Source organism: Aphelocoma coerulescens, chromosome 1A (assembly GCF_041296385.1).
Source record: "Aphelocoma coerulescens isolate FSJ_1873_10779 chromosome 1A, UR_Acoe_1.0, whole genome shotgun sequence".
In the NCBI taxonomy this organism is placed as follows: domain Eukaryota; kingdom Metazoa; phylum Chordata; class Aves; order Passeriformes; family Corvidae; genus Aphelocoma; species Aphelocoma coerulescens.
Genome location: NC_091014.1, coordinates 54222585 through 54244655, shown reverse-complemented (window position 1 = coordinate 54244655; position 22071 = coordinate 54222585). Strand labels below are relative to the sequence as shown.

At 55.1% G+C, this 22071-nt stretch overlaps 4 protein-coding genes across 4 annotated transcripts; 3 read left to right on the top strand and 1 right to left on the bottom strand.

The window, feature by feature from the left end:
• Positions 1-4050: 4050 nt before the first annotated feature.
• On the top strand, positions 4051-4987 carry H1-0 (H1.0 linker histone). The gene has a single exon (XM_069002830.1). The coding sequence runs from the start codon at positions 4237-4239 to the stop codon at positions 4819-4821; it is 585 nt and encodes a 194-aa protein (XP_068858931.1). The 5' UTR covers positions 4051-4236; the 3' UTR covers positions 4822-4987.
• A 2106-nt stretch (positions 4988-7093) lies between these two features.
• Positions 7094-11787, top strand: GCAT (glycine C-acetyltransferase). The gene is made up of 9 exons (XM_069002829.1): positions 7094-7330; positions 7416-7546; positions 8169-8270; positions 8793-8939; positions 9198-9352; positions 9861-9943; positions 10330-10501; positions 10894-11015; positions 11418-11787. The coding sequence occupies exons 1-9, from the start codon at positions 7126-7128 to the stop codon at positions 11567-11569; spliced, it is 1269 nt and encodes a 422-aa protein (XP_068858930.1). The 5' UTR covers positions 7094-7125; the 3' UTR covers positions 11570-11787.
• A 2065-nt stretch (positions 11788-13852) lies between these two features.
• LOC138104069 (noggin-like) lies at positions 13853-16388 on the bottom strand. The gene has a single exon (XM_069002827.1). It carries the CDS (start codon positions 15326-15328, stop codon positions 14564-14566), a length of 765 nt encoding a protein of 254 aa, XP_068858928.1. The 5' UTR covers positions 15329-16388; the 3' UTR covers positions 13853-14563.
• A 181-nt stretch (positions 16389-16569) lies between these two features.
• GALR3 (galanin receptor 3) lies at positions 16570-21730 on the top strand. The gene is made up of 3 exons (XM_069002824.1): positions 16570-16613; positions 17752-18123; positions 18687-21730. Exons 2-3 carry the CDS (start codon positions 17774-17776, stop codon positions 19582-19584), a joined length of 1248 nt encoding a protein of 415 aa, XP_068858925.1. The 5' UTR covers positions 16570-16613; positions 17752-17773; the 3' UTR covers positions 19585-21730.
• Positions 21731-22071: the final 341 nt, after the last annotated feature.

Below are 22071 nucleotides of genomic sequence, written 5' to 3'. Positions count from 1 at the left end.
CGGTACTCAGCACCCCACTCACCCGCCCCTTCCCCGAAGAGTTGGGTATCTTGTGTTTGGGTTGCTTTGTTGGGGCAGTGTTTGTTTTCTTCTGCCTTTCTGACGAGGGCTGCTCAGCCTGATAAATGTGTGGCATAAGCACAGGCAAAATGTGTGTGCCCCTGACATGTGGTGGAGCTGCCCCTCCTTGAGGCTCTGTGGCTGCAGATCAGCCCCCGGCAGGATAGGCTCATCCCCTCATCCCGGGGTGCTGTGGGACGCCGCCTCCAAAATTGGCACAGCATTAATCAGGCAGCGCCCGTCTCGCCTGCGGTGGGGTGATATGGTCACCCCGCCATCTCCACATCCTTATCTCCTGGGAGCAGGGGAGCCGGGTGGGGAAGAGTGGCCAGAGAGGAGATGACCAAAATGCCCACGGGTGACAGGCATGATGGCTGGCAGAGCCCAAAAAAACATCCCAAAGCGATGGTTGTACCCTGTCCACTTGCTTGCAGCCAGATTGTGGCTGTGACAAACATCCCAGCCTCAAGAGCAGGGAAAACCCACAGCTGTACGGCACCATGGCTGTATGGGAGCCAGCACCCCAGCTCACATATAAGGAGCTTGCCCTTAAAAACAGCCCATAAATCTTTTAGAACAGTGGTAATCAGTCCAGCAGTCAGAGGCAATGCACCTTTGCCATTTATTTTTGTCCTTCAAGCCTGCTCTGCCCCTGGCTATGGCCAAGCTGAGTGGCTTCATGCTGGGCCGACCACACTGCATTGCACACCGGGGACTCAGAGCTGAAGCTCTGATGAGCACAGCTGGAACATCAGCTAGTTTCCCTGTTTTGCTATTAAAAAAGCACAGAAGCACTTGGATCTGAGTACCACCAAGACCAAGTCCCACTGCCGGGGATTTTGAGTCTCTCTGAAATGGAAACTGGGTAAAGCGAAGTGTTATCACTGACATTAATTGCCAGAAGTGCCCTGGTGCTCTCAGAGGCCTATGAACAGCTGTCCTGCCCCTACAAGGCAGGGGCTGTTGCCCGAAGGATCACAGTGGACACAGTTTGACCATTTAAGACAAAATCTGCAGCTGGAAATGTGTAAATCCCCATGGGGTCTGGTTGAACTCAGTGCAGGGAGGGAGGAGAAGATAAACAGGATTACAGAGAGGATTCTTCTGCCAGGCTCTGTCCTCTGGGGTTTGTTGGAGAAGTGGGATTTCCCAATCTCTGCAGACTAATGCCAGAAAGGGAAAGCTCAGGAGGCTTGGAGTGGTTGGGTAGCAATTCTTGAGGAGAAAAGTGGGTGCAGGGGGTAACCCACCCCATCCTGGGCATGGTGGCAGGTTCATGTGGCCAGAAATACAGGCATGAACCCAAGATGGCCATGGTGGCATGTGTGGCCCATGGCAATAACTCTTCCTTCTGGGTGAGTCCCCTGTGCTGCCTGCAGTGGGGTGCCAGAAGTGCTGGACCCACTTCCCAGAAGCAGCAGGGCTTGCATTGCTTGGCAGCATCTGCATTCCACCTCCAGCCCTGACATCCTGCCAGGGGCTGGAAAATCCTCTCATCCTCTCAGTCCTGACCAGCTGATGTTAAAGATGCATTGTCAAAACAGTGCAGGGTTCAAGGGGTGCATTCCAATATCAAGTGGGGTGCTTGGGGGTTTACCTTGACCAGGTTACCCCCAGGTCCAAACCCAGCAGCAGCTGCTGCTGTGACCTGTGTGCCTTCCCTCCAGTGAGTTGCCTGGGGGCACGGGATCTTCCCCTTAGTCTGACTGGCTAAAAATTAGGGATCTAGTCCATATGAAAGGTGCAGAACCCCCATGCACAGGGGAGAGCGTGTTTGTTTGCCAGCAGCGGCACCCGCCGGAGGAGGCTGAGCAGCCCGGATCAGCTGCAGGAGCTGCCCAGGTGAATGTCTGAGATTAGACCCCTGAGGTGGCCAGAGTTAGGTAAAGCATCTGTCCCTCCCTGCCACCTTTCCCCCCACCACCTTTGCCTCCCCATCACTGCACTGGATTGATAATTGCTGCCTGGGTTTTATGGCTGGAGGCTCTGCAGGCAGCCTGTGGCGCTGTGCCAACCCCGGGGGCCAATTCCTAAACCCCCCCTGAACCTCCTGGTCTCCCCTCGGAGCCCGGCGTACGGGCGAGCCACTCGTGACGGTTACAAACTTGGATGCAAATGAAAGCAGATGGGGCCTTATCTCTGTGCCTGGGCTGCCTACGTGCAGGCAGCCAGCGGTTTATTCCCAGATAGGGAAAATGAGAGGTCCTTCAGCCAGCCAGAGTGTTGTACAGAGGCCACCAGAGCTCCCTGCCTGTGCTCTCCAGATGGGATGGAAAGCCGTGTATTTATTAGGTCTTAAACAAAAGCAACCCCCAGGGGAGGTGGGAGGGTGGTTATTCTTCTCCACAATTAGGAGCAATTTGCTCCTAATAAAATCAAAATGTTTGCAGGTGCTAAGAACCTTTCCCACTCCCCAAATGGAATAGAGCATGTGAAGACACTCCATGAGGGACGAAGGCACAAGGAGATGCACTTGGTCTTTCCATCTGTGGGAAAGCATCAGGGGCCTGAGTGTCTTCTCCCAGGCCAGGTCCTCACATAATACAGGAGCAGCTATCAAAGACTTCTATTTAAATGTAGTGATGGGACAAGGGGGCATGGCTCTAAACTGAAAGAGGGCAAGTTTAGATTAGATATTAGGAAGAAATTCTTTACTGTGAGTGCGATGAGGCACTGGAACAGGTTGCCCAGAGAAGGTGTGGATGCCTTGTCCCTGGAAGTGTCTAAGGCCAGGCTTGATGGGGCCCTGAGCAAGTTGGTCTAGTGGAAGGTGTCCCTGCCCATGGCAGGGAAGTTGGAACTGGATGATCTTTAAGGTCCCTTCCAACCCAAACAATCCTGTGATTCTATGGTTCTATTTCTAATTTTTATTATATTGATTTCTACTTTTTCTGTTATTTCAATTTCTGTATTTATATTTGTATTTATGTATCTATACTGGAGTTTAATGTGTACTTCTGTGTGTCCCTGGCTGGTGGTTTTCATGGCCCCAGACACCCAGGGCACACAGAGGTTTTTGAGAGGTGCTCACTGTGTATTTTAATGCCACGCTGGAGCACTGGGAGGTTTGGTTCTCCTCTGAGCCCAGCATGGCATGTTGGTGGGCACCAGGTGGCTGTGCCCGCGTGTTTTTAAAAAATAGGGGGAAAACATCATCTAAATCCTACAGGCAAGATGATGATAGCAGCTATATTTAATCTCCCAGGAACAGCCGACTGCTCACCCAGCGGGGAAAGGATGGCTGATTGCCACTATGTCCCTGCTCTGTCCCCTCACTAAGGGCTGTGTGTGTCTCCCAAAACAAGGGGACAGCTTGTTGTTTGTGACCCCTCGCCATTCACATGCAAAGGCTGAGCTGGTGTTCCTAAAGCACCTGGTGGAGAGCAAAGGGACAGAAGAGGGAGTAGCAGCAATTGGCCATGGGCTATTGCTGCTGAGCTGACTTGTGCCCAGTGCTCCCCCTTTTCCCCTTGCTGCCATCCTCAGTGTCTTCTCTAGTGTCCCTTCTTGCCCCCTTAATATCTTCCACAGCATCTTTCCTTGTCCCCTGATATTTTTTCAGCGTGTCTCTTTGTGTCGTCCCTAAATGTCCTTCCTTAACCCCGTGTCCCTCTCCTCTTGATGCTGCTCTGAATACCCCTGACATGCCTGTCCCTCTCTTACCAGTGTCCCCAATGTCCCCTCCAGTGTCCTTCCTTGTCCCTACACAATATCCTTCCAAATGCACCTGGCACCTGAGTTGCCCCACTAAATGGCCCCTCCAAGTCCTCGCTCTTCGTTGTCCCCCGCTGATCCCGCCAGTGTCCCTCCTTGTCCCCACCATGTGTTCCCCCAAATACTCTTATTTATTCCGCAGTGTCCCCCGCACTGTCCCTCCCGGCGGGTCGGGTCAGGGCGTGGCAGGGGACACGCGGGGACACGGGCGGCGGGTGGCGCGCGCGGGGCAGTCCTCCCCGCGGTCCGCACCGCGGCTTTAAAGGGAGCCCGCGGCGGGCGCGGCCGCAGAGGCACCAGCGGGGGCACCGGCGGCAGAGCGGCACTGGCTCTGCTGCGGCTTCACCCACCCACCGCTCCCTTCCCAGCCTCTCCCCGCCCAGGGGCGAGGGTGCCAGGCCGGGCGGGCCACGCTTCCAGCCGCGGGGGCATAGCGGGGCATCGCGGGACGAAGCACTCGCCATGAGCGACAGCCCGATCCCACTGCCGCCGGCTTCGGCCACCAAGCCCAAGCGGGCCCGGTCAGCGCGGCGGCCGGCAGCCCACCCTGCCTACTCGGACATGATCACGGCAGCCATCCGGGCCGACAAGAGCCGCGGCGGCTCATCCCGGCAGTCCATCCAGAAGTACGTGAAGAGCCACTACAAGGTGGGCCAGAACGCCGACGTCCAGATCAGGCTGGCCATTCGGCGCCTGCTCGCCGCCGGAGTCCTCAAGCAGACCAAAGGAGTTGGTGCCTCCGGCTCTTTCCGCCTAGCCAAGGCCAGCAAGGCGAAGAGGTCTCCAGCCAAGAAGAGGAAGAAGGCAGCCAGGAGAAGATCCACTTCGCCCCGGAAGCCGGCTACGTCCAGGAAAGCCAAGTCCCCGGCCAAGAAGCCCAAATCTGCTGCCAGGAAGGCCAGGAAGAAGTCAAGGAGCAGCCCTAAGAAAGCCAAGAAGCCAAAGACTGTTAAGGCCAAGTCCCTGAGGGTATCCAAACCCAAGAAGGCGAAGCGGTCGAAGTCCAGAACCAAGTCCAGTGCCCGGAAATCGCCCAAGAAGAAGTGAGAAGTCTAGAGGCGTTTTGGTACTCTCCCCATTGGTTCTGTAAATAGCTGTTGCCTTTATTTTTACTCCTTTCCATTGCATTTTATAAAGAATTGATCTACTTCTGAACAGAAATAGCTTAAACAAGGCAGATGATGAATGAAAAAAAAACAATTTTAAAGTGTTACCAGTCTGGGTTTTTATTCTGATGTCTCATAAATTTCTTGTGTGTGTGTCTGTTGGTTTCATTAATGCTGGGCTGCTTGTTGTGTGTCGGGAGTGATGGTGACTCTGTGTGTCTGTTGGGGTCATGCAGGATTTCAGTTCCTGGTCCTGCCCCAACTCCTGGGGGTTGTGCGTTTGCTGGCGCCGGGCAGAGACATTGGTGGGGAAGCCAGAACACATGGCTGCAAAAGCCCTGGCCTTTCCTGGAGGGAGAAAAGGGCTCCCTGCTCCCTCATCCGCTCCTGCGGATCCCCACCATGGGGATGAGGTGAGGAATGTTGGGCTGCTGGGTGTGAGGTCCAGCTGGTGCTGGAGATAACCAGGGCTGCCCGCCTGCCTGTGGAGCTGCCTGAGCACGGCTGGGTGGTGGCAGGGACTTTTGGGGCAGGGATGGGATGGAGAAGGTGGAGCAAGGCCAGAGTCTGTCCACCTTGGCTTTCAAGGAGTGGAAGGTGTCCATGAAGTGGGAAGTGGGATCACCGTGGGGAGAGAGGACAAACACAGCCATAAGCAGCTTTGCTCCCTAGGGAGGAACATCCTGAGGCAGTGGACAGCTCTGCAGGTGGGCTGGGGTGGGCAGCTAGGGCAGGGTGAGGCGGGACTGCAGGCTCGGCCCTGCTGTGACCCGGGGGCTCTGGCTTTGTGCCCAGTGGGGGCTGGCACGACTCCAGGGCCTGCCTGGCCCCTGCCAGAGCCCCTCCCTGGGCTGGGCTGGGCGATCCTGACAACGAGAGCTGGCAGGGAGCCTGTGGGCTGGTCTCACTGCTTACCAGGGTCTGAACCTCAGGCAGGGGCTGCCTAATCCCTCTTGGCTAGAGACAAACTTCTTGACCATCAGGATCCCCAGCTACCTGGGCCAGGACTTCCAGAATCCCAGGGGCTCTGGGTGCCCAGTACCCTTGGGCTTGCTGTGCCTAAATGTCATAAGCCCATGGTCTCCACCCTCTCCGATGGCTCCCAAATCCTTCAGCCTGTTCTTCCTGAATCACTTGGGCAAATGGTGCCTGAGTCTTTTAGCCATTAAGGATTCCAAACTGTGTACTTCAGGGTACTGAATTCCTTGGTCTGGATGCATCTAATCCCTGTGGGCCCTTGCTCCTAAGACCCTTGGATCAAAGGCTTCCAGAACACCTAGGCTGGAGACCCTGAACACCTTTCAAGAGCCTGGTACCTAATTCCCCTGGAATGAGTGGTCTAAACCACTTTGGCCACAGAGTTCCCCAGTCAGCTGTAGTAGAGGAAGGAGATGCCTAGTCCAGATGGAACAGGTTGCCCAGAGAAGTTGTGGATGCCCTGTCCCTGGAAATACTCCAGACGAGGTTTGATGGGGCTCTGAGCAACCTGGTCTAGTGGAAGGTGTCCCAGCCCATGACAGGGAGCTTGGAACTAGATGACTTTTAAGGTCCCTTCTAACCCAAACCGTTCTATCATTCTGTGACCCTTTGTGTCTAAAGCCACTAAGCCTGTAGTTTACCAACACATTTGGCCAGAGGTGCTCAAATCCCTTGGGTCTGGGTATTCCAATTGTAACCTGGTAAATCCTAAACCTTTCTGTCCAATGGATTATTGGTCACCTCAGCTGGATGTACCCACATAGTACAGCCCCGTGGTTTATTACCCCAGTGGTGGGCACCCATAAACCACCTAGCTGCAAAGATCCAAGTAACCTGTACTAAGGACCCCAAATCCCTAGGTAGAGGCACCTAATGCTCCCGGGCTTGTTATCCCTAAGGTCCGTGATGCCCTGTTGCTAGGAAATCCCTCAGACTCTAGTACATGACCCCACTGCAGATCCTAAATCCCATGGATGACGTGCCCCCAAAATCCCTCAGACTCCGTATGGCCTGGCTCTGGGGTGCCTAAACCCCTTGGGACAGATCCTCTCCTCCAACGAAGATGCCGAACGCCTCCTGGAGAAAGTACCCAAGCGCTTCCAGCCGCCGCTGCAGCTGCGCCCGCCCCGCCCCGCCCCGCCCCGCCCCGCCCGACGTGGGGCGGTGCCCCGGCGGCCAATGGGCATTGGTCGGTAATTAACCCGTGATTAATTAGGGCGATCGGGCGGCGGGGCCCGCCCCCGGGCGTGCGGGGCGGAGCGCCGGGATGTGGCGGGCGGCGGTGGCGGTGCGGGCGCTGCGGGGCGGCGGGGCCGGCGCCCCCCGGGCCGCGTCGGGAGCGGCGGCGGCGCAGCTGCGGCGGCGGCTGGAGAGCGAGCTGGAGGACATCCGCGGCGCCGGCACCTGGAAGAGCGAGCGCGTCATCTCCTCCCGACAGGGTCCCCACCTCCGCTTGGCGGGCGGCGGCGCCGGTGCGTGCGGGGGGCGGCGGGGAGGAGGGGGCTCGGTGCCCTTCCCCGGTGCCAAGCCCCTGCTTCTCTCTCTCTGTTCCCGCAGGGATCATCAACTTCTGCGCCAATAACTACCTGGGGCTCTCCAGCCACCCCGAGGTGATCCGTGCCGCTGTGGAGGCCCTGGAGAAGTTCGGCGCTGGGCTCAGCTCCGTCCGCTTTATCTGCGGTACCCAGGTACCGGGCAGCATCCCCTTCACCGCGGGCCTTTCGCAGGGTGTCCACGCAGACTCCCCTCTCGGCACTCCCACTCGGCATGCGTGCAACAGTGTTAAGTTACACGTGGCCCGGTGAGAAAAAGAGCTTGCCAAGTCCCCACTAGCCAAAGATCTGGAAATATACCAATTTAAACCATTACAACACCTGAGAGCAGAGAAACTAAACATCAACCCTCCCCCCCCCCCCCCCCGAATTCAGAAAATGAATGTCTTTTTCTCTCTCTTGCGGGTCAAAATTACAGTGAACCTGATTTGAAGTGGCTCCATCAGACCCACCCCAGTTTATCCCTGCTGGAGCCTTTTTTGAGCCCTGCCTGGTTAAGTGTAAAGAACAAGCAGAGCTTCTCCCATGTGCATGGGGAGCTTGGAGTCAGTCTCCCTGCTGAGCTTTTGGCATCCAAACCCATAATCATATTTTAGGGCTGCATTTGCTGAACACAGTAACTTCTCCCACGCACACACACCTTTTCTGGATAAAACCTGGCCTGTTTCCTCCCCTTGCAAGTCAGCATTTAACAGCAGTGGGCAGGCAAGAACTTGTGCTGACCCACTGTTGACTCCTGCACCTCTCTTCTCTTTAGAGCATCCACAAGGACCTGGAGGAGAAGATCGCACGTTTCCACCAGCGGGAAGATGCCATTCTCTATGCCAGCTGCTTTGATGCCAACGCTGGTATCTTTGAGGTTCATAAGGCTTCCCTTGTGTTGTGCATGGAGGAGGGAGGTGACAGTAATGTGGCTGCCATCCCTTCCAGATGCTCTGCTGTGAGCTCTGTGCACCAGAAAAGGTGGCAGTGACTGGTGGTGAAGAGCCCTGACTTGGGGCCCTTGGACCAGGGAAGCCATACAAGTGCATTTAACTAGCCCTCACCTCCCCTGTTTTCCAGCAAGCTGCAGCTCTTGGGGAGGGATCTCATTTCCTCAGAGGTCTGTACTCCCCCTTAAGGTGTAGGTGAGGGGAAGGAGTGATCTCACAGGCATGTTAGGGAAGGGAGGTTTTGAGCTCAGAAGCCACAAGCAAGAGCCTGGCATAAAGAAATCAGGGGATAAGGTAACTAGGAAGGAAATATAAAGTTCAGCAATGCCAGGAGAGATGTGGCAGCTGGAATCAGTCACAGCCTTGTTCTCTGTACTGAGAGAGGCTGGGAAATTTTGGTGAGGTGGCATCCAGAGCAAAGGATGATCCTTTCTGTTTGGCACGGCCAGGCCCTGCTGACCCCAGAGGATGCGGTGCTGTCGGACGAGCTGAACCACGCTTCCATCATCGATGGGATCCGCCTGTGCAAGGCCAACAAGTACCGCTACAAGCACATGGACATGCAGGACCTGGAGGCCAAGCTGAAGGAAGCACAGGTATGGAGGGCTGCTCCCACCCCAACACCAGGGCATTGCTTAGCTGTGCTGCCTGTGCAGTAACCAGTGCTGGAGGGTGAGGCATTGTTTTTGCCAACAGGCACAGGTAGGCATGGATAGGCAAGGAGGCAAAGCAGCTGGTTGTGATGCAAATACCCCCATCTCAGTTAGATACCTCCTCTCCATTAAGAGTATGTCCCTTTGCCAGCCCCTCAGGGTGACAACTTCACCCCGGGGATGCCTTTTTCCCTCCAACAGAAGCATCGACTGCGGCTAGTGGCCACTGATGGTGCCTTCTCCATGGATGGTGACATTGCACCCCTGAGGGAAATCTGCCAGCTTGCCCAGAAGTATGATGCCCTGGTCTTCATTGATGAATGCCACGCCACAGGATTCCTGGGACCCAATGGGCGGTAAGTGACTGCTTCAACCCTGTTTCTTCCTCCTACCCTGACTACTTCTGAAGCAAGGCCAAAGGTGCTGATGGCCAATGTGTTTTTGTGTGGGGACTCCTTGAAGGCTTTGCACCTCACCTTTGGACTGAAAGGAGATACTTTAGCAGTGATTCATCCCAAAGTGACAGCTTCCTCAGTGTGTAATGGATGGTGCGACCATCTCATCTGCCTCTCCTGGGAGGTGCGTTGTTTGGACTATTAAACTTCTGTGTGGGAAGTTTGAGCACTCTCCCATCTGTAAGGGATGAAGGACCCATGCTCTTACTTTGTGAGGTCCCAGCTTAGGCTTTCTGCAGGAGAGGAGGGTCAACACTTGGGTTGAACTATCTCAAGGGGCTGTACCTCCTTGTCTAGAAGGAGGGATGCCAGAGAGCTGGCTGACGTTGCTTTGTTTCCCTTGAGGTATCCGGCAGCTTTCCTGGTGCGTGCTGGCACAGCTGATAATGTGACATTCTTTTTTCTACAGGGGTACTGATGAGCTCCTGGGAGTGATGGACAAAGTCACCATCATCAATTCCACCCTTGGAAAAGCTCTTGGAGGAGCTGCAGGTGAAGGCATTTTTCCTGTCCAGGGTCCTGCATGCCCCAAAGAGCTCTACAGCATCACTCTTATGTTTCCTTCCTCTGCCTAATGATAGAGTAACAGATGAATGTTATCCTCTTCCACTGGTGGCACGAGGCTTGGTTTGTGATGTTGCTGCAGGATTAAGGGAGATCCTGCCATGTGCTCTTTACACTGTCATCTTTCTCATGCATTTGCCTTTGGGATCAAGGTGGAAACTCTTGGTCAAAAGCATCAGCTGTGATTTTTAGATTTGTACCTAGGTTTGTACCTAAATTCCTGCTATAGGTGCCAGGTTGGCTTTATCAAGGAGCCCCACTCTAAACAGGTCACCCTGGGGTGCCCAGTCCAATTCTCTTTCCTCCATCTGCAGGCGGATACACAACGGGTCCCAAACCCCTCATTGATTTGCTCCGCCAGCGTTCCCGCCCATACCTCTTCTCCAACAGCTTGCCCCCTGCTGTGGTGGGCTGTGCATCCAAGGCCCTGGACCTGCTCATGGAGAGCAATGCCATTGCACAGTCTATGGCTGCCAAAACCCAACGGTGAGGGGGCCATGTTGGGATGGGAGGAGGGGCATCTTTGTTAGGAATGAGTTGTCTGTGATTTATTCACCACCACCCCCCCCCCCCCGGATTTGCAAGTCAGAGCTCAGGGGAAACTGCAGGATGTGTCTGTGTCAGACAGATGTTTCACATCTGGATGCTCTGTGAGCTGGGGCACATCTGCCCCTCAAGGGTCTGCAGTCCCATTTTGCTGAGCAGGACATGGTGGAGGTCACTCCAAGAGGAGAGATCTCTTCCCTGCACAGAAGAGCAACAGTGGAGCAAACCTTACCTAGTTCTCAGTGGTTAGGGCTCCCAGGGGAAAGAAAGGCACTGTTCTCCAAGGACAGGAGTGTTGAGGTTTTTACTCATCCTGTTGTTCCCTTCACCAGGTTCAGAACTAAGATGACAGCAGCTGGCTTCACCATCTCGGGGAAAGACCACCCCATCTGTCCGGTCATGCTGGGGGATGCTCGGCTGGCGTCAGTGATGGCAGAGGACATGCTCAACAGAGGTGATCTGGGCAGGGGGCTCAGCATGCAGACACATTCCCTGAGGGAAGGGACAGTTGGCAGTGGTGCCACCATAAGCCCTCCTCCAGAGGATGTTCCTGTATGAAACCCAGTACTTCTCCACCCTCTAGCTGCAAATATTCTCATGGTCTCCCCCAGATGTTGCTGGCTTCACCTTCTTTCTCTTCAAGGGAGGGGATTTACATTAATGCTCTTGTCCTGCCATGCTGGACTCCATCCCCATTGCTAGCCCTAAATCTCATTTCCATGCTTGGGAGCAGATGGCACTTGAAAGCCCTGAAGCCTGGAAGTGGTTATTGGGAGGGGAACCTTTCTATCACCCAGTACACCTCAGCCTGCCTCCATCCCAGCCAGCTCTGACTCTGCCTGCGTTCCCTCCCCAGGCATTTATGTCATTGGCTTCAGCTACCCCGTGGTCCCCAAGGGGAAGGCCCGCATTCGGGTCCAGATCTCCGCCGTGCACAGTGACGAGGACATCGACCGCTGCGTGGAAGCCTTCACCGAGGTGGGACGGAAGCATGGAGCACTGCCTTGAGGGGCCAGAAAACACCTCCTCAGCACCATCCCTGCCCACAACCAAGTGCCTCTGATGGGGAAAAAGGCTTGAGCAGCACACTGCCAGAACTAGGACCATTCCTCAAGGCATCACAGCCTGCATCCCATGAATCAGCCAGTTGGCTGTTGCAGTGTGCTGGCAGTAGCTCTGGCAACCAGCACTTAAAAGTGTCATTAAAGGTGTCCTGCAGCACAGCAGATACTTGTCTGCCTCCTGCTTCCTCATCCAGGAGCTGCACCCCATCCCTGTCCTCTCATGCTGTGACCAGACACTCTGCTATGCCTTCCCTGAAGCCTCAGGCCAGATGCTGAAGCGCTGCAATTCCTGCTGTCTCCTGATGGAAATACAGCGTTGCTGATATGCCTGAGGTTGTCTGCTTCTTCTCTGCTGTCCTGTGGGTGCAGCACCATCACCCTGTGTCATGGGTTAGTCAACAGTAATGAGTATTTTGGACCAAACCACTACACTCTGGCAGATCTGACTGCTGCAATTCCCCACTGAGGCCAGGGGTGTTTTCCAAGCCCTTTGCAACCTGTGCCACTGGCAGCTGGTTAGGGAAAGAGGACATGGGCCAGCCAAAGCTCCAGTGGTTCTTTCTCTCCTTCTCACTCTCAGGTGTTAGACGTGAGGCTTGCTTGGACCCCAGCTACAAGGCTTTGCCAATTGCTTCAGTGGTCCCAGACCTGCCCTGGGAAAGACATCTTGCCCCAGAGGCCATCAGGCAGCATGCAAGCTGACGTGGCAGAGGCCAGCAGTATGGTGAGAGGATCTGCATCTGAATGAGGCCTAGGCCAGGGGCAGAGCAGAAACCTTTAATTTTCTTCCATGTGGCAGGAATCAGTGGATTTGTTCCTCCAAGCTGTGCTGGTGTAGCATTTCAGCATTCAAGCAGGCGCAAGTGGGACCTGGGCATCCCTTAGGATTGCTTTGTTTGCATCAGTTTCACTCCAGATCAGAAACTGTGTGTCCTGCCAGCTGCCTTGTGCTGAGTTGCTGCAGTCAGGGGCGGATTCCAGCTGAAATGGAGTGTGCTGTGCCTGGGTGCTGGAGCACTGGGTCACTTCAGCAAAGACCTGCTCTGAAGTCACTACGTGTCGCTAGGTGGTCAGGGAGCAAACTACAGAGCAGTAATGTCTGACCTGAACCAGAGCAACTGCAGAAGAATATAGGTGTTAATCCAGGATTGTAGGGCTTTACAAGGATGCAGAGGACAGAGGAGAAACACGTTCTATAGGTTCTACAGGACTGCAACCAAACCCTGTTAGAACAGCTGGTAACTGTGTGCTGATTTTGTTTAGTTTTCCATCTCCACAGGCCCTGAGCTCAGCCTGCTGATAAACTATGATATGGAGTTCCCTTTCCGTGGCACCAGGCCCTCGCAGTGCTGCAAACCTTTTTCAACAGGCAATGTTTTGGCACGGGGAATGTAGTGGGGAAGGCAGGGGGATTGCTCTCAGGCCCCTCGTGCAACCTGGAAGAGATGAAAGTTCAGCCAGATGGGCTCGGCTATAGGAAGGTTGAGACCCTAAACTGAATCACTGCTGGTCTGAGCCCAGTGCATGTGCACCCCTTTCTCCCCCTCCCTGCACACCTCCACTGCACACCTGTACCACACTCCCTCACATTTCTCTCCTGCTGGTCTCCAGCCCTGGTCTGCCTCTGCTCCACTCAGGGACAGACAACCCAAGCAGTTTAACCCTGCTTCAGCTTTCAAGTCCTCCTCATTGGGAGAGCAGCCCCACAGATGTCCCACTCCTCAGCTGCAGGCCAGAGCAGCAGCAGCCTCCGTCCTGTGATGCTCACAACTGGTTTTGCATGCACATGTGGGCTCTCCCTTCTGCTCCTCTTCTCACCAGGTGCACTGACCTCCCTTTCCCTCGGCAGCTGACTCCCTGTACTCTGCCTGCTTCAAGGCCAAGCTCAGCAGCAGACTGTGGAGCTGTCTGGGGAACATCCTGGGGAGGGCTGGAGCCCCGGGAAGGCAGGAGGGTCAGAGGATGGCATGCTGGAAATGAATAATGCAGTACCTGTTGACTCTTAGGCATCATGTTAATATTGAATTCCCAGGCAAATCCTCCCACTCTATTGCATCAAGGCCTTCCAGCCTAGGTCTGATCTATAGCTCTAGGCAGCTTTTAGCCCAGAAAGCAGAGGATATTTTGCAGAGTGGAATGTAGAGGCAGATGCCACTTTTTGAGGATGCAGTTCCCACCCTGGGCTCCCTGGCCTACCCCATAACCCTGTGTGCTGCCCTGGCAATCCTGGGTCTGGAGCTGTCACCTTTTGCACTGTGGGATAGGTGGGGGATCCATGTATTTCACCCATTTTACCTCAAAGTAGGGGACTATCCTATCCCATCCCCTTTTCATTCACACCTAGCCCCACAAATGCTTCCAGCCCTGGGTCCTGGCCCACACCCCACTTCTTCTACCCTCACTAAGCTGCCTTGTTGCAGTCCCAAACCTGCCCCCCTGCCCACCGATTCACCCCAGCCTCTCTCCACGTTGCTGTTTCCACCCTGAGCAGTGGCCCACTTCTCTCTACCCTTTCTCTGCTGGAATTCCCTTGCCCTGGCTCCCTGCCTGCAGCCCCACCCAGGCAGGCAGGGATGCCCCAGCTTGGACTGAGCCAACTGGGGCTGAGGCAAACAGGGTCTGAACGTGCTGTTCAGTGCCATAATTTTCCATCCCTAATCCTTTACTAGAGATAAATGCTGCACAAGGGCCTCCGCTGGTCCTAATGCCTCACGGCACTGGTGGGTGAGGGGTGAAGCAGCTGCACTCCCCACCCAGGGGTTTCGGCGAGACAGAGCAACGACCACAGCCATCCCCACTTCCTTTCTGGAGGTTTATTTCTGTTTGGGGGATTTCCCCCCAGCTCCGAGGGTGAATCCAGGCAGACGTTTGCCTTTTCAGGCCTTCTGGCTGCAAGAACAGGCACCGGGGGGGCCCTCCGTAGCCCCCCGCAGCCCCTTCAGTGGCAGGAGCACTTGCAGGCGGCCACGACAGGGTAGGGGATCTGCCGCCAGGCGCAGTTTGGGGGGCCGGGGTGCTGCGGGGTCCAGCAGTGCCAGGCCAGCAGCTTGATGCGAGTGAGCTGTGCGGGGCGGCAGCTCATGCCGGGGGGCCAGGAGCAGCCAGGGGGGCTGCTCTCGCACGTGGTGTGGCGCACCCAGCGGGGCCAGAAGATGGGTCCCAGGTCGACCCAGGCGGAGGTGAGGCGGCAGGAGGCCCGTTCCACCAGCCACTGCCGCAGGCGGCGGGCCAGGACCCCCGGTAGCTCTGGGGGCAGCGCGGGGGCGGCGGGCAGCAGGATGGGCAGCTCCAGCCCCTCCGCCTCTCGCCACAGCTTGCGGTGATATCGCCCGGCACCCTCGGCCAGGTCCCTGCTCATGGACTCCAGGTTCTCCTCGAGGATGCTGCCGTTGCGACCGCGGGGCTCCTCGGTCGCCATCCAGAAGGGGTCGAAGGCCGAGCCCAGGAGCCGGCGCAGCCGCCCGGGGCGCAGGTGCCGGGGCTTGGGGGAGTAGCGATAATCCTCGGGGGAGAGGGACAGGCTGTAGGGCCGCACCGGGGCCGAGGGGTGACCGCGCAGCAGGTGGGCGGTGGGGTCAGCGGTGCTGGACGGTGGCAGCAGCGGCTCCCGGGGTTCCTCCAGAGACGGCGATGGGCCTGGGATGGCCGGTGGTGGCAGCAGGCAGAGGAGGAGGAGGAGGCAGCTGCGGTGTGGTCCCTCCATGGCGAGCAGCACTGTGGCAGGCTGTGCCCGGCTGCAGACTTGCACTCCGCCGCATCCCCTGGGTTATCACTGCGTCCCGAGGCATGGCCTTCCCCTTTTCCCTGGTTACAGCGGCTGATAGGGAGCTGGCGGGGACACCTCGCTCCTTACCACCAGAGGGGCAGGTGGCGGGGAGAAGCTGCATGATCCCTCCTGCCAGGCCGAGGGTTGCCACTGAGCCAGTGGGGATATTGGGACTGCTGTGGAGGGGAAGGGGCCAGCGCCTCCTTCTCCACATCCTGCTCTATCCTTGGAAGAGGTAGCCATGACTTTCCCAGTGAAGGGAAGCTGGTGGCCTTTGAGTCTTGCTGAGAAAGGATTACCAAGCTGCACTCGGTCTTAGTGCACCTGGAAGTCCCAGGGCCCAGCTCCTGTCACCAGGATGGACATGGCAGCAGAATGGCAGGGCAGGAGGGCTATGTGGGTCACTGTCCTCTCCTGGCACATCAGCCAGCACCCATGCTGTCTCAGGCAGCTGTGACGGAGCTGGACCTCTGGAGGTGGCCATCCTGGAGGTCTTGTCCTCCCTCCCACACGGCAGTACTGTGGAGTGCAGACCTGGACTGGATGAAATCCGAAACCTATTTTCTCCTCCTTCCCTAGGTCAGACGTTGTGGGAGAGGCTCGATCTGCTCAGTGCTGTGTTAGTAACAATTAATAACAGCTAGTAACAGCAATTAATTGCTCATCCTCCACAGGGTTTAGGGCCCTATCCCAAGGACAGGGCAGGGACGAGGCTCACAGTGGTGGGATATTTATATTCTCTGGAGGTGTTGGACAACACATTCTGAACACCCGGCATCGAGAGGTGGCTGCTGAGATCCAAGGGACCCTTCTCCCTTCCATCCTCCCTCTTCCAGCAGAGAGTAGTGAGCTTTCTCTCTGCCACCTCCTTCTCAGCAGGAGGAGCAGGGAGCAGCTGAGCCTGCGGGAAAGCTGGGCAGAGAGGAGTTAACTCCAAACCCAACCTCAGGGAGAGGGGAAAAAAAAGAGAACTATGGATCAGCAGCAAGAGCAGAGGGAGGGAAAAGGGGGAGTCAGAGAGAGAGGAGAGGAGCTCTGGAAGGAGAGAGAGCAGAGCTGGTGGCAGGCAGGGGGAGGCAGCGGAGCACCGGGCAGGAGTGGGATGGCTGAGCTGCCCAGATAAACTCTTCAGTGCTCTGCATCCTCCTGCTACCACTGCGTGGGCTGGGCTGGAGGTCTCCCCCCGAGCGAGTGGCAAAGCTGCAGGCACTTCCTCAAAAAGGTGAGTGCTGGCTTCCTCTGCTTCAGTGGGGAGATCCCATGGGGCCAGATGGATAAACTGGAGGGTAGCTATCAGGAGGACAGAGGGGACCAAAGACACAGAGAGGCAGGCAACAGTCTCTTGGTGTGATACACAAATAAGATGGGAAGCAGAAGTGGCATGAGCTGAGGGATGGGGGAGCATGAAGTGAAGGAGCTTGCATGACCCAAAACCAAGTTAATTGCTTGTCAACAGTAGCTAGATAACAGCTTTTTTCTTCTCTGTTATTGCTCAGAGAAGAACAATTTGTTCTAATGATAGCACAACAAGGGGAAGGCTTATTTAGAGATAGGCTGTTGGTGTTCCCTGCCTGAGCACAGCGTTACTCAGGGCTGGAGGAAGTTTTGCAGCAAATCACAATACCTTAAGCTGTGGTAATAACAGCCTCATTCACGATGATTGTCATGTTGTATTTCAGGTGGCTCCAGGGTCTCCTCCCCATCCTCACCTACCTGCCACTACCCAGCCCTTGACTACCTCTCTGCTTCAGGAAAAGGTGCCCTTAGTTGCCCCTCCTCTGTGGAGCATAACTACTGCACAGGGAGCAGGGAGCAGCCAGCTCCAGAGTGGAGGTGGTCCCAGCTTAAGGAGTTCCCTTGGGGTAGGAATGTGTTGGGGTGCTGCTGCTGTGGGGTGTGATCCAGGCATCAGGTCCCTGCTGTCAGAGGTGGCACAGCCCTGGGCTCAGTGTGCTGGGGCCACTTGCAGCCCACGGGAGCCCCCCTCCCCATGGTCTCATGGCCAAACCCTGTTGAACAGTAGCCAGAGTTTAGACTTGCCAAAGCAAGCAATTCCAAGGGGTTTAGCATCTTTGAGAATGCAGGAGGAATGTTGGGAAGGCCAGGTGGCAGGGCAGGGGGAAACCTTCAGGGTGCTGGGAGTACAGGAGGTGTTCTGATAGGAATGTGGATCCAGGCAGGAGAAAGAGGCTTCAGATGTGGACTGACTGACCCCAACAGCATTCTTGCCAGCAATGTCATGAGGGTCTCGGTGGCATCATTTAAGCAGCTGGTTGGGATTGGCATCTCTGGGAGAAAAGTGGGTGTCAAAGGCTGGGGTCAGGCACCTTGGGGCCTATTATCCCTTTCTCCCCATGCAGGTCCCTGCCGTCTGACAGGAAGATGCCGGGGGGATTGAATGTCTCTTCTGACAGCCCAGAGTTACGAGCAGCAGGGATTATTGTGCCTGTCATCTTCTCCCTCATCTTCCTCGTGGGTACTGTGGGGAATGGGCTGGTGCTGGCTGTGCTGCTATGGAATGGCCAAGTCAAGTACTCCACCACCAACCTCTTCATCCTCAACCTGGCTGTGGCCGACCTGTGCTTCATCATCTGCTGTGTCCCTTTCCAGGCCACCATTTACACCCTGGATGGGTGGCTCTTCGGGGCCTTTGCCTGCAAGGCTGTGCATTTCCTGATCTACCTCACCATGTATGCCAGCAGCTTTACTCTGGCTGCCGTCTCTGTTGACAGGTAAGTGTCCCTTCCCTTTGAGCTCTACAGCTCAGGGACACTCTGTTTGCCACTCTTGTGCTAAGGGTGGGAGAAAGGCCACTCCTTGTCCTCTTGGTGTCCTGTAAGAAGCAGGTCGGGTCTCCCCAGAGGCAGGGCCAACAGAGTCAGCCTCCCCAGCTCGCCATGCCCTCTCCCTCCAGCAAGCCAAGCTCTCAGCCTAATTACCCAATGCTCACTTGGGAAGGAGGAGAGTCCACCATGCGTAACCAAGAACAGCAAAACCCCCAGGGCAGCAACACAACTCAGAAGAAACCCTTCTCTTACCTGGTTCAAGAGATACACTGCTTGCCCTTCCTGAGCTAGCACAGCGGAGTGGATGATACAGGTCCCAGACCCTCTGTTGGGATGACCCTGATATTTTTGTGAATTCACTGTAACCCTCACTCCCAAAAAGTTTGGGAGGGAAGAGATGGGTGGCTGCATGGGAAGGGGGGCACAGATGGCAGGTCCACAGGGCAGGAGAAGTAGCTCATCTCACTCATGTTGTGTTTTGCTCTCTTTCTCTTTCCCCTCCTTGCCAGGTACTTGGCCATTCGCTATCCACTGAAGTCCCGGGATCTCCGCACGTCCCGAAATGCAGGAGTGGCCATTGTGGTAATCTGGTCACTGTCACTGCTCTTCGCAGGGCCTTACCTCAGTTACTACCAGATAATCCATTACCATGGTGTGCCCATCTGTGTCCCCATCTGGGAGGACCAGCGCCGAAAGGTTCTGGACATCCTCACGTTTGTGTTTGAATACCTGCTGCCCGTGACCGTGGTGAGCCTGGCATACACTAGGACCATCAAGTTCTTGTGGACCTCTGTAGACCCCATAGAAAGAATCTCAGAGTCTCGGAAAGCCAAGCGTAAGGTCACCAAGATGATTGTCACTGTGGCCATCCTGTTCTGCCTCTGCTGGTTGCCCCACCACCTGGTCATCCTCTGCTTCTGGTTTGGCCACTTTCCCTTCAACCGGGCCACATACGCTTTCCGCCTGGCTTCCCACTGCCTTTCCTACACCAACTCCTGCCTCAACCCCATTGTCTATGCCCTCATCTCCAAGCATTTCCGCAAGCGTTTCAAGCAGGTCTTCACCTGCCTCTTCTTCCAGAACAAGATCAGGAAGAGGAAGAAGAAGAGAGTTGGAAGGAAAGTCCATATGGTCAATGTGGAAAGAGGTTTCGCTAACAGGACGGGAGCTTTCTATGGAGGCAACAGTGAGGTGACCCAAGTCTCAGAGGAGAACACCAGGAAGAGGGACCATGAAGGTGCCACTTGTGCCAGAGCATGGACTCGGCAGGTACAAGATGCCATGGTCTCTGTTCAGAAGGAGCTGCTGGAGGAGGGAAGTTTGGCAACAGCTGGCCATTCCCTAGACATGATCCCTCTAAGAGGAACTGTAGGAGAAGACCAAGAAGAAGCCCTAGAAAAGGGCTAGAGAGGCAAGAAAAAAGTCTCCATTTGCATCACATTTTCTGACCATGTCACAGGGGTTTCGCTTTCCTCCAGGATCATCACACCCACACCTTATTCCCACTGAGATGGTTTTATGTTGGCAGTGAGAGATGAGCTCGCTCATTCAGACCCATTAAACTGAATTCAAGTCTCCCAGAACTCCTCAACCACCTTCTCCACAATCCTGTAGCCATGTCTGAGACCTGCCATCATCCCAGCTCAATATTCACAGTAAACTTCAAGTGACTGCAACAGCCCTCCTTTTCCTTAATTATGTATGGCGTTTAATTAGTGCTGTGTGAATCCTGAATATGTAACTCTTAATGTGAGGCAGATCTGCACCTATGATTTCTTAAGAGAAGGTGAAAGATGGGAAGCTCAGCAAAAAGCTGTGACATTGTGGGACACCGAGACTTCCACACTGAAGCTGGGAAACAATTACAGGTTCTCATGGCACCAGTAGGTGTCCTGAGCCCTGCATGGGCTACAAAATCCTCTGGTGTCCTCACTTGTCCCCAGGCACGGTGCTGGAAGTTGTGTCAAAAGTAAAGGGGTTTTGGCCCCAGCCAGTGCTGTAGGCATTGTACTGTGGGGCTGGGTGACATCAGGCAGCTTGCAGAGCTGTGATGTGCATGAGCAGAGCTGTGACCTCCCCCTTATTTCTCTTCTTTTTCTGTTCCTTACTTCTGTTTGTGTAAATCTTTCCCTATTGCTTTGTCCTGCCCACTCTTAATTCCCGGGTGACGTGGCATTTCTAACGCTTACTGAAGCTGTACGCCTTGCTAGAGCTCAGCTCCAAGGATATCCCTTTTTTTGTGCGGAAGCCAACTGAAGAGGAAGGCCAACTGCGCTAGGAATTAGTTCTCTTTTTCCATTCAAGTGCTTGATGCTGCTTTCTGCACTTTGAGCCTCCCTTGCCTCTATCCCTGTTTCTGATTTTTCCACCTCTCTCCTTTCATGGTGGCTGCCACTCCTCTACAGCAGATGTCTTTCGGAAACGTGTCCAGTGTGCCTTACCCACCTTCCTGGGAACGGCGAGCTCTGCAGCCACCCTTGGCACATGATGCCATGGCTGGTGGCCAGCTCTCATGGCCTCATCATTTCTACAGGTGAAGACTCACTCCACAGCCCAAAGCATTGGAGGGAGAAGGGAACAGCAGTCAGGAACAATGATGTGGTACAGCTGGACGCTGTCTGTTCTTGCCCAGATGCAGCTGGGCTGTTTCTCACCCCTGATCCTGCTCCTCCTAGTCCCAGCTTGCAAAAGGAGCAGATCAGATCAGAACTGACTGCTGCACATTGGGGTGAAGCCTAAATGAAACAGGACAGAGAGGACAGGGAAGATCTTGGGGAAAAGGTGCATTTAGCATGACAGGTGGCTGCAAGCCCTGGGCCCCTTCACTAAGCTCTGCCTGGTACTAAGCCCTGATTTTGGGGAGCACAGGAGCAGGAAGGGTAGGTGCTGATCCTGGGTTGGGAAGGCTCTGGAGCCAGAAGGGAATTCCTGTCTATTCGGTAACAGTGTACATGCTCCAACTGGTTTCTCAGCTCAAAAGCAGAGGTGAAGCAAAGATATCACATCCTTGATATAGAGTCAGGTTTAAATAAAACTGAAGGAGCTTGATTGCTGCTTTCCACACAGCCTTCCCTCCAGACTGATTGGCATTCTCTGCTCTCAACTTCTTGCCTTAACTAATTACTCTTTTCTCTTATTTTCTATCCTACTTTTTATTACTCAGGCTGACAAGCTCATCTTTAACCCTGCAGGGGCTGGTTTGCCACATCTGTAGTGCTGCTGTTCCAAGATCTGGAACAGGATAAATGAAACCAGAGAGGTGTGAGCAGGTCAGGGCTTTGCATCTAGGGGTTAGCACCAGCTCTTCTCTGTGGAGTGACTTAGTCCTACCAACTGTGTGCTGGTTCTGGTGTCTGGCATTTCCCTGATATGTGTGACATGAGTCTGACACCACTGGAAGGTGTCAGACCCAGGTGCCAAGAAGCTCATCCTGCTTATGACCCTGTGTGTACACATCTGGCAGCCCTGGGAAGGGAATTCTGGTTATTTCCTTTTGGGTTTACCTGCTGGTTCCTAATCCATGAGCAGCCCTAACAGGTTGCCAGCTGATTATTTTAACTCTTCCAATAACCATGTGCTCTCCTCCTCTCTAAGAGATTTCATTAAAGAAACCCAGAGGAACGTTGATTGCCACACCTCCTTTATCATCTTCCTAATCAAAACTTGCTGATTCCTCCACCTAGTCACCCCACGGGCCCTGGCCTGAGCAGGGCTGCTCCCCCAGGCTGGCCAGGCACAATGCATGAAGAAGGCATCTTTCTGTAAGTACCTTTCTGTGATGGAAGAGATCTTTGCTCATAGTGAGCAAAGGAAGCAGGTGAAAGGGTGGGAAATTTGCCGAAGATGTTTCATGGGGCTTCCTTAGCAGCGCAGATAATTGCTGTGCTGGTTTCA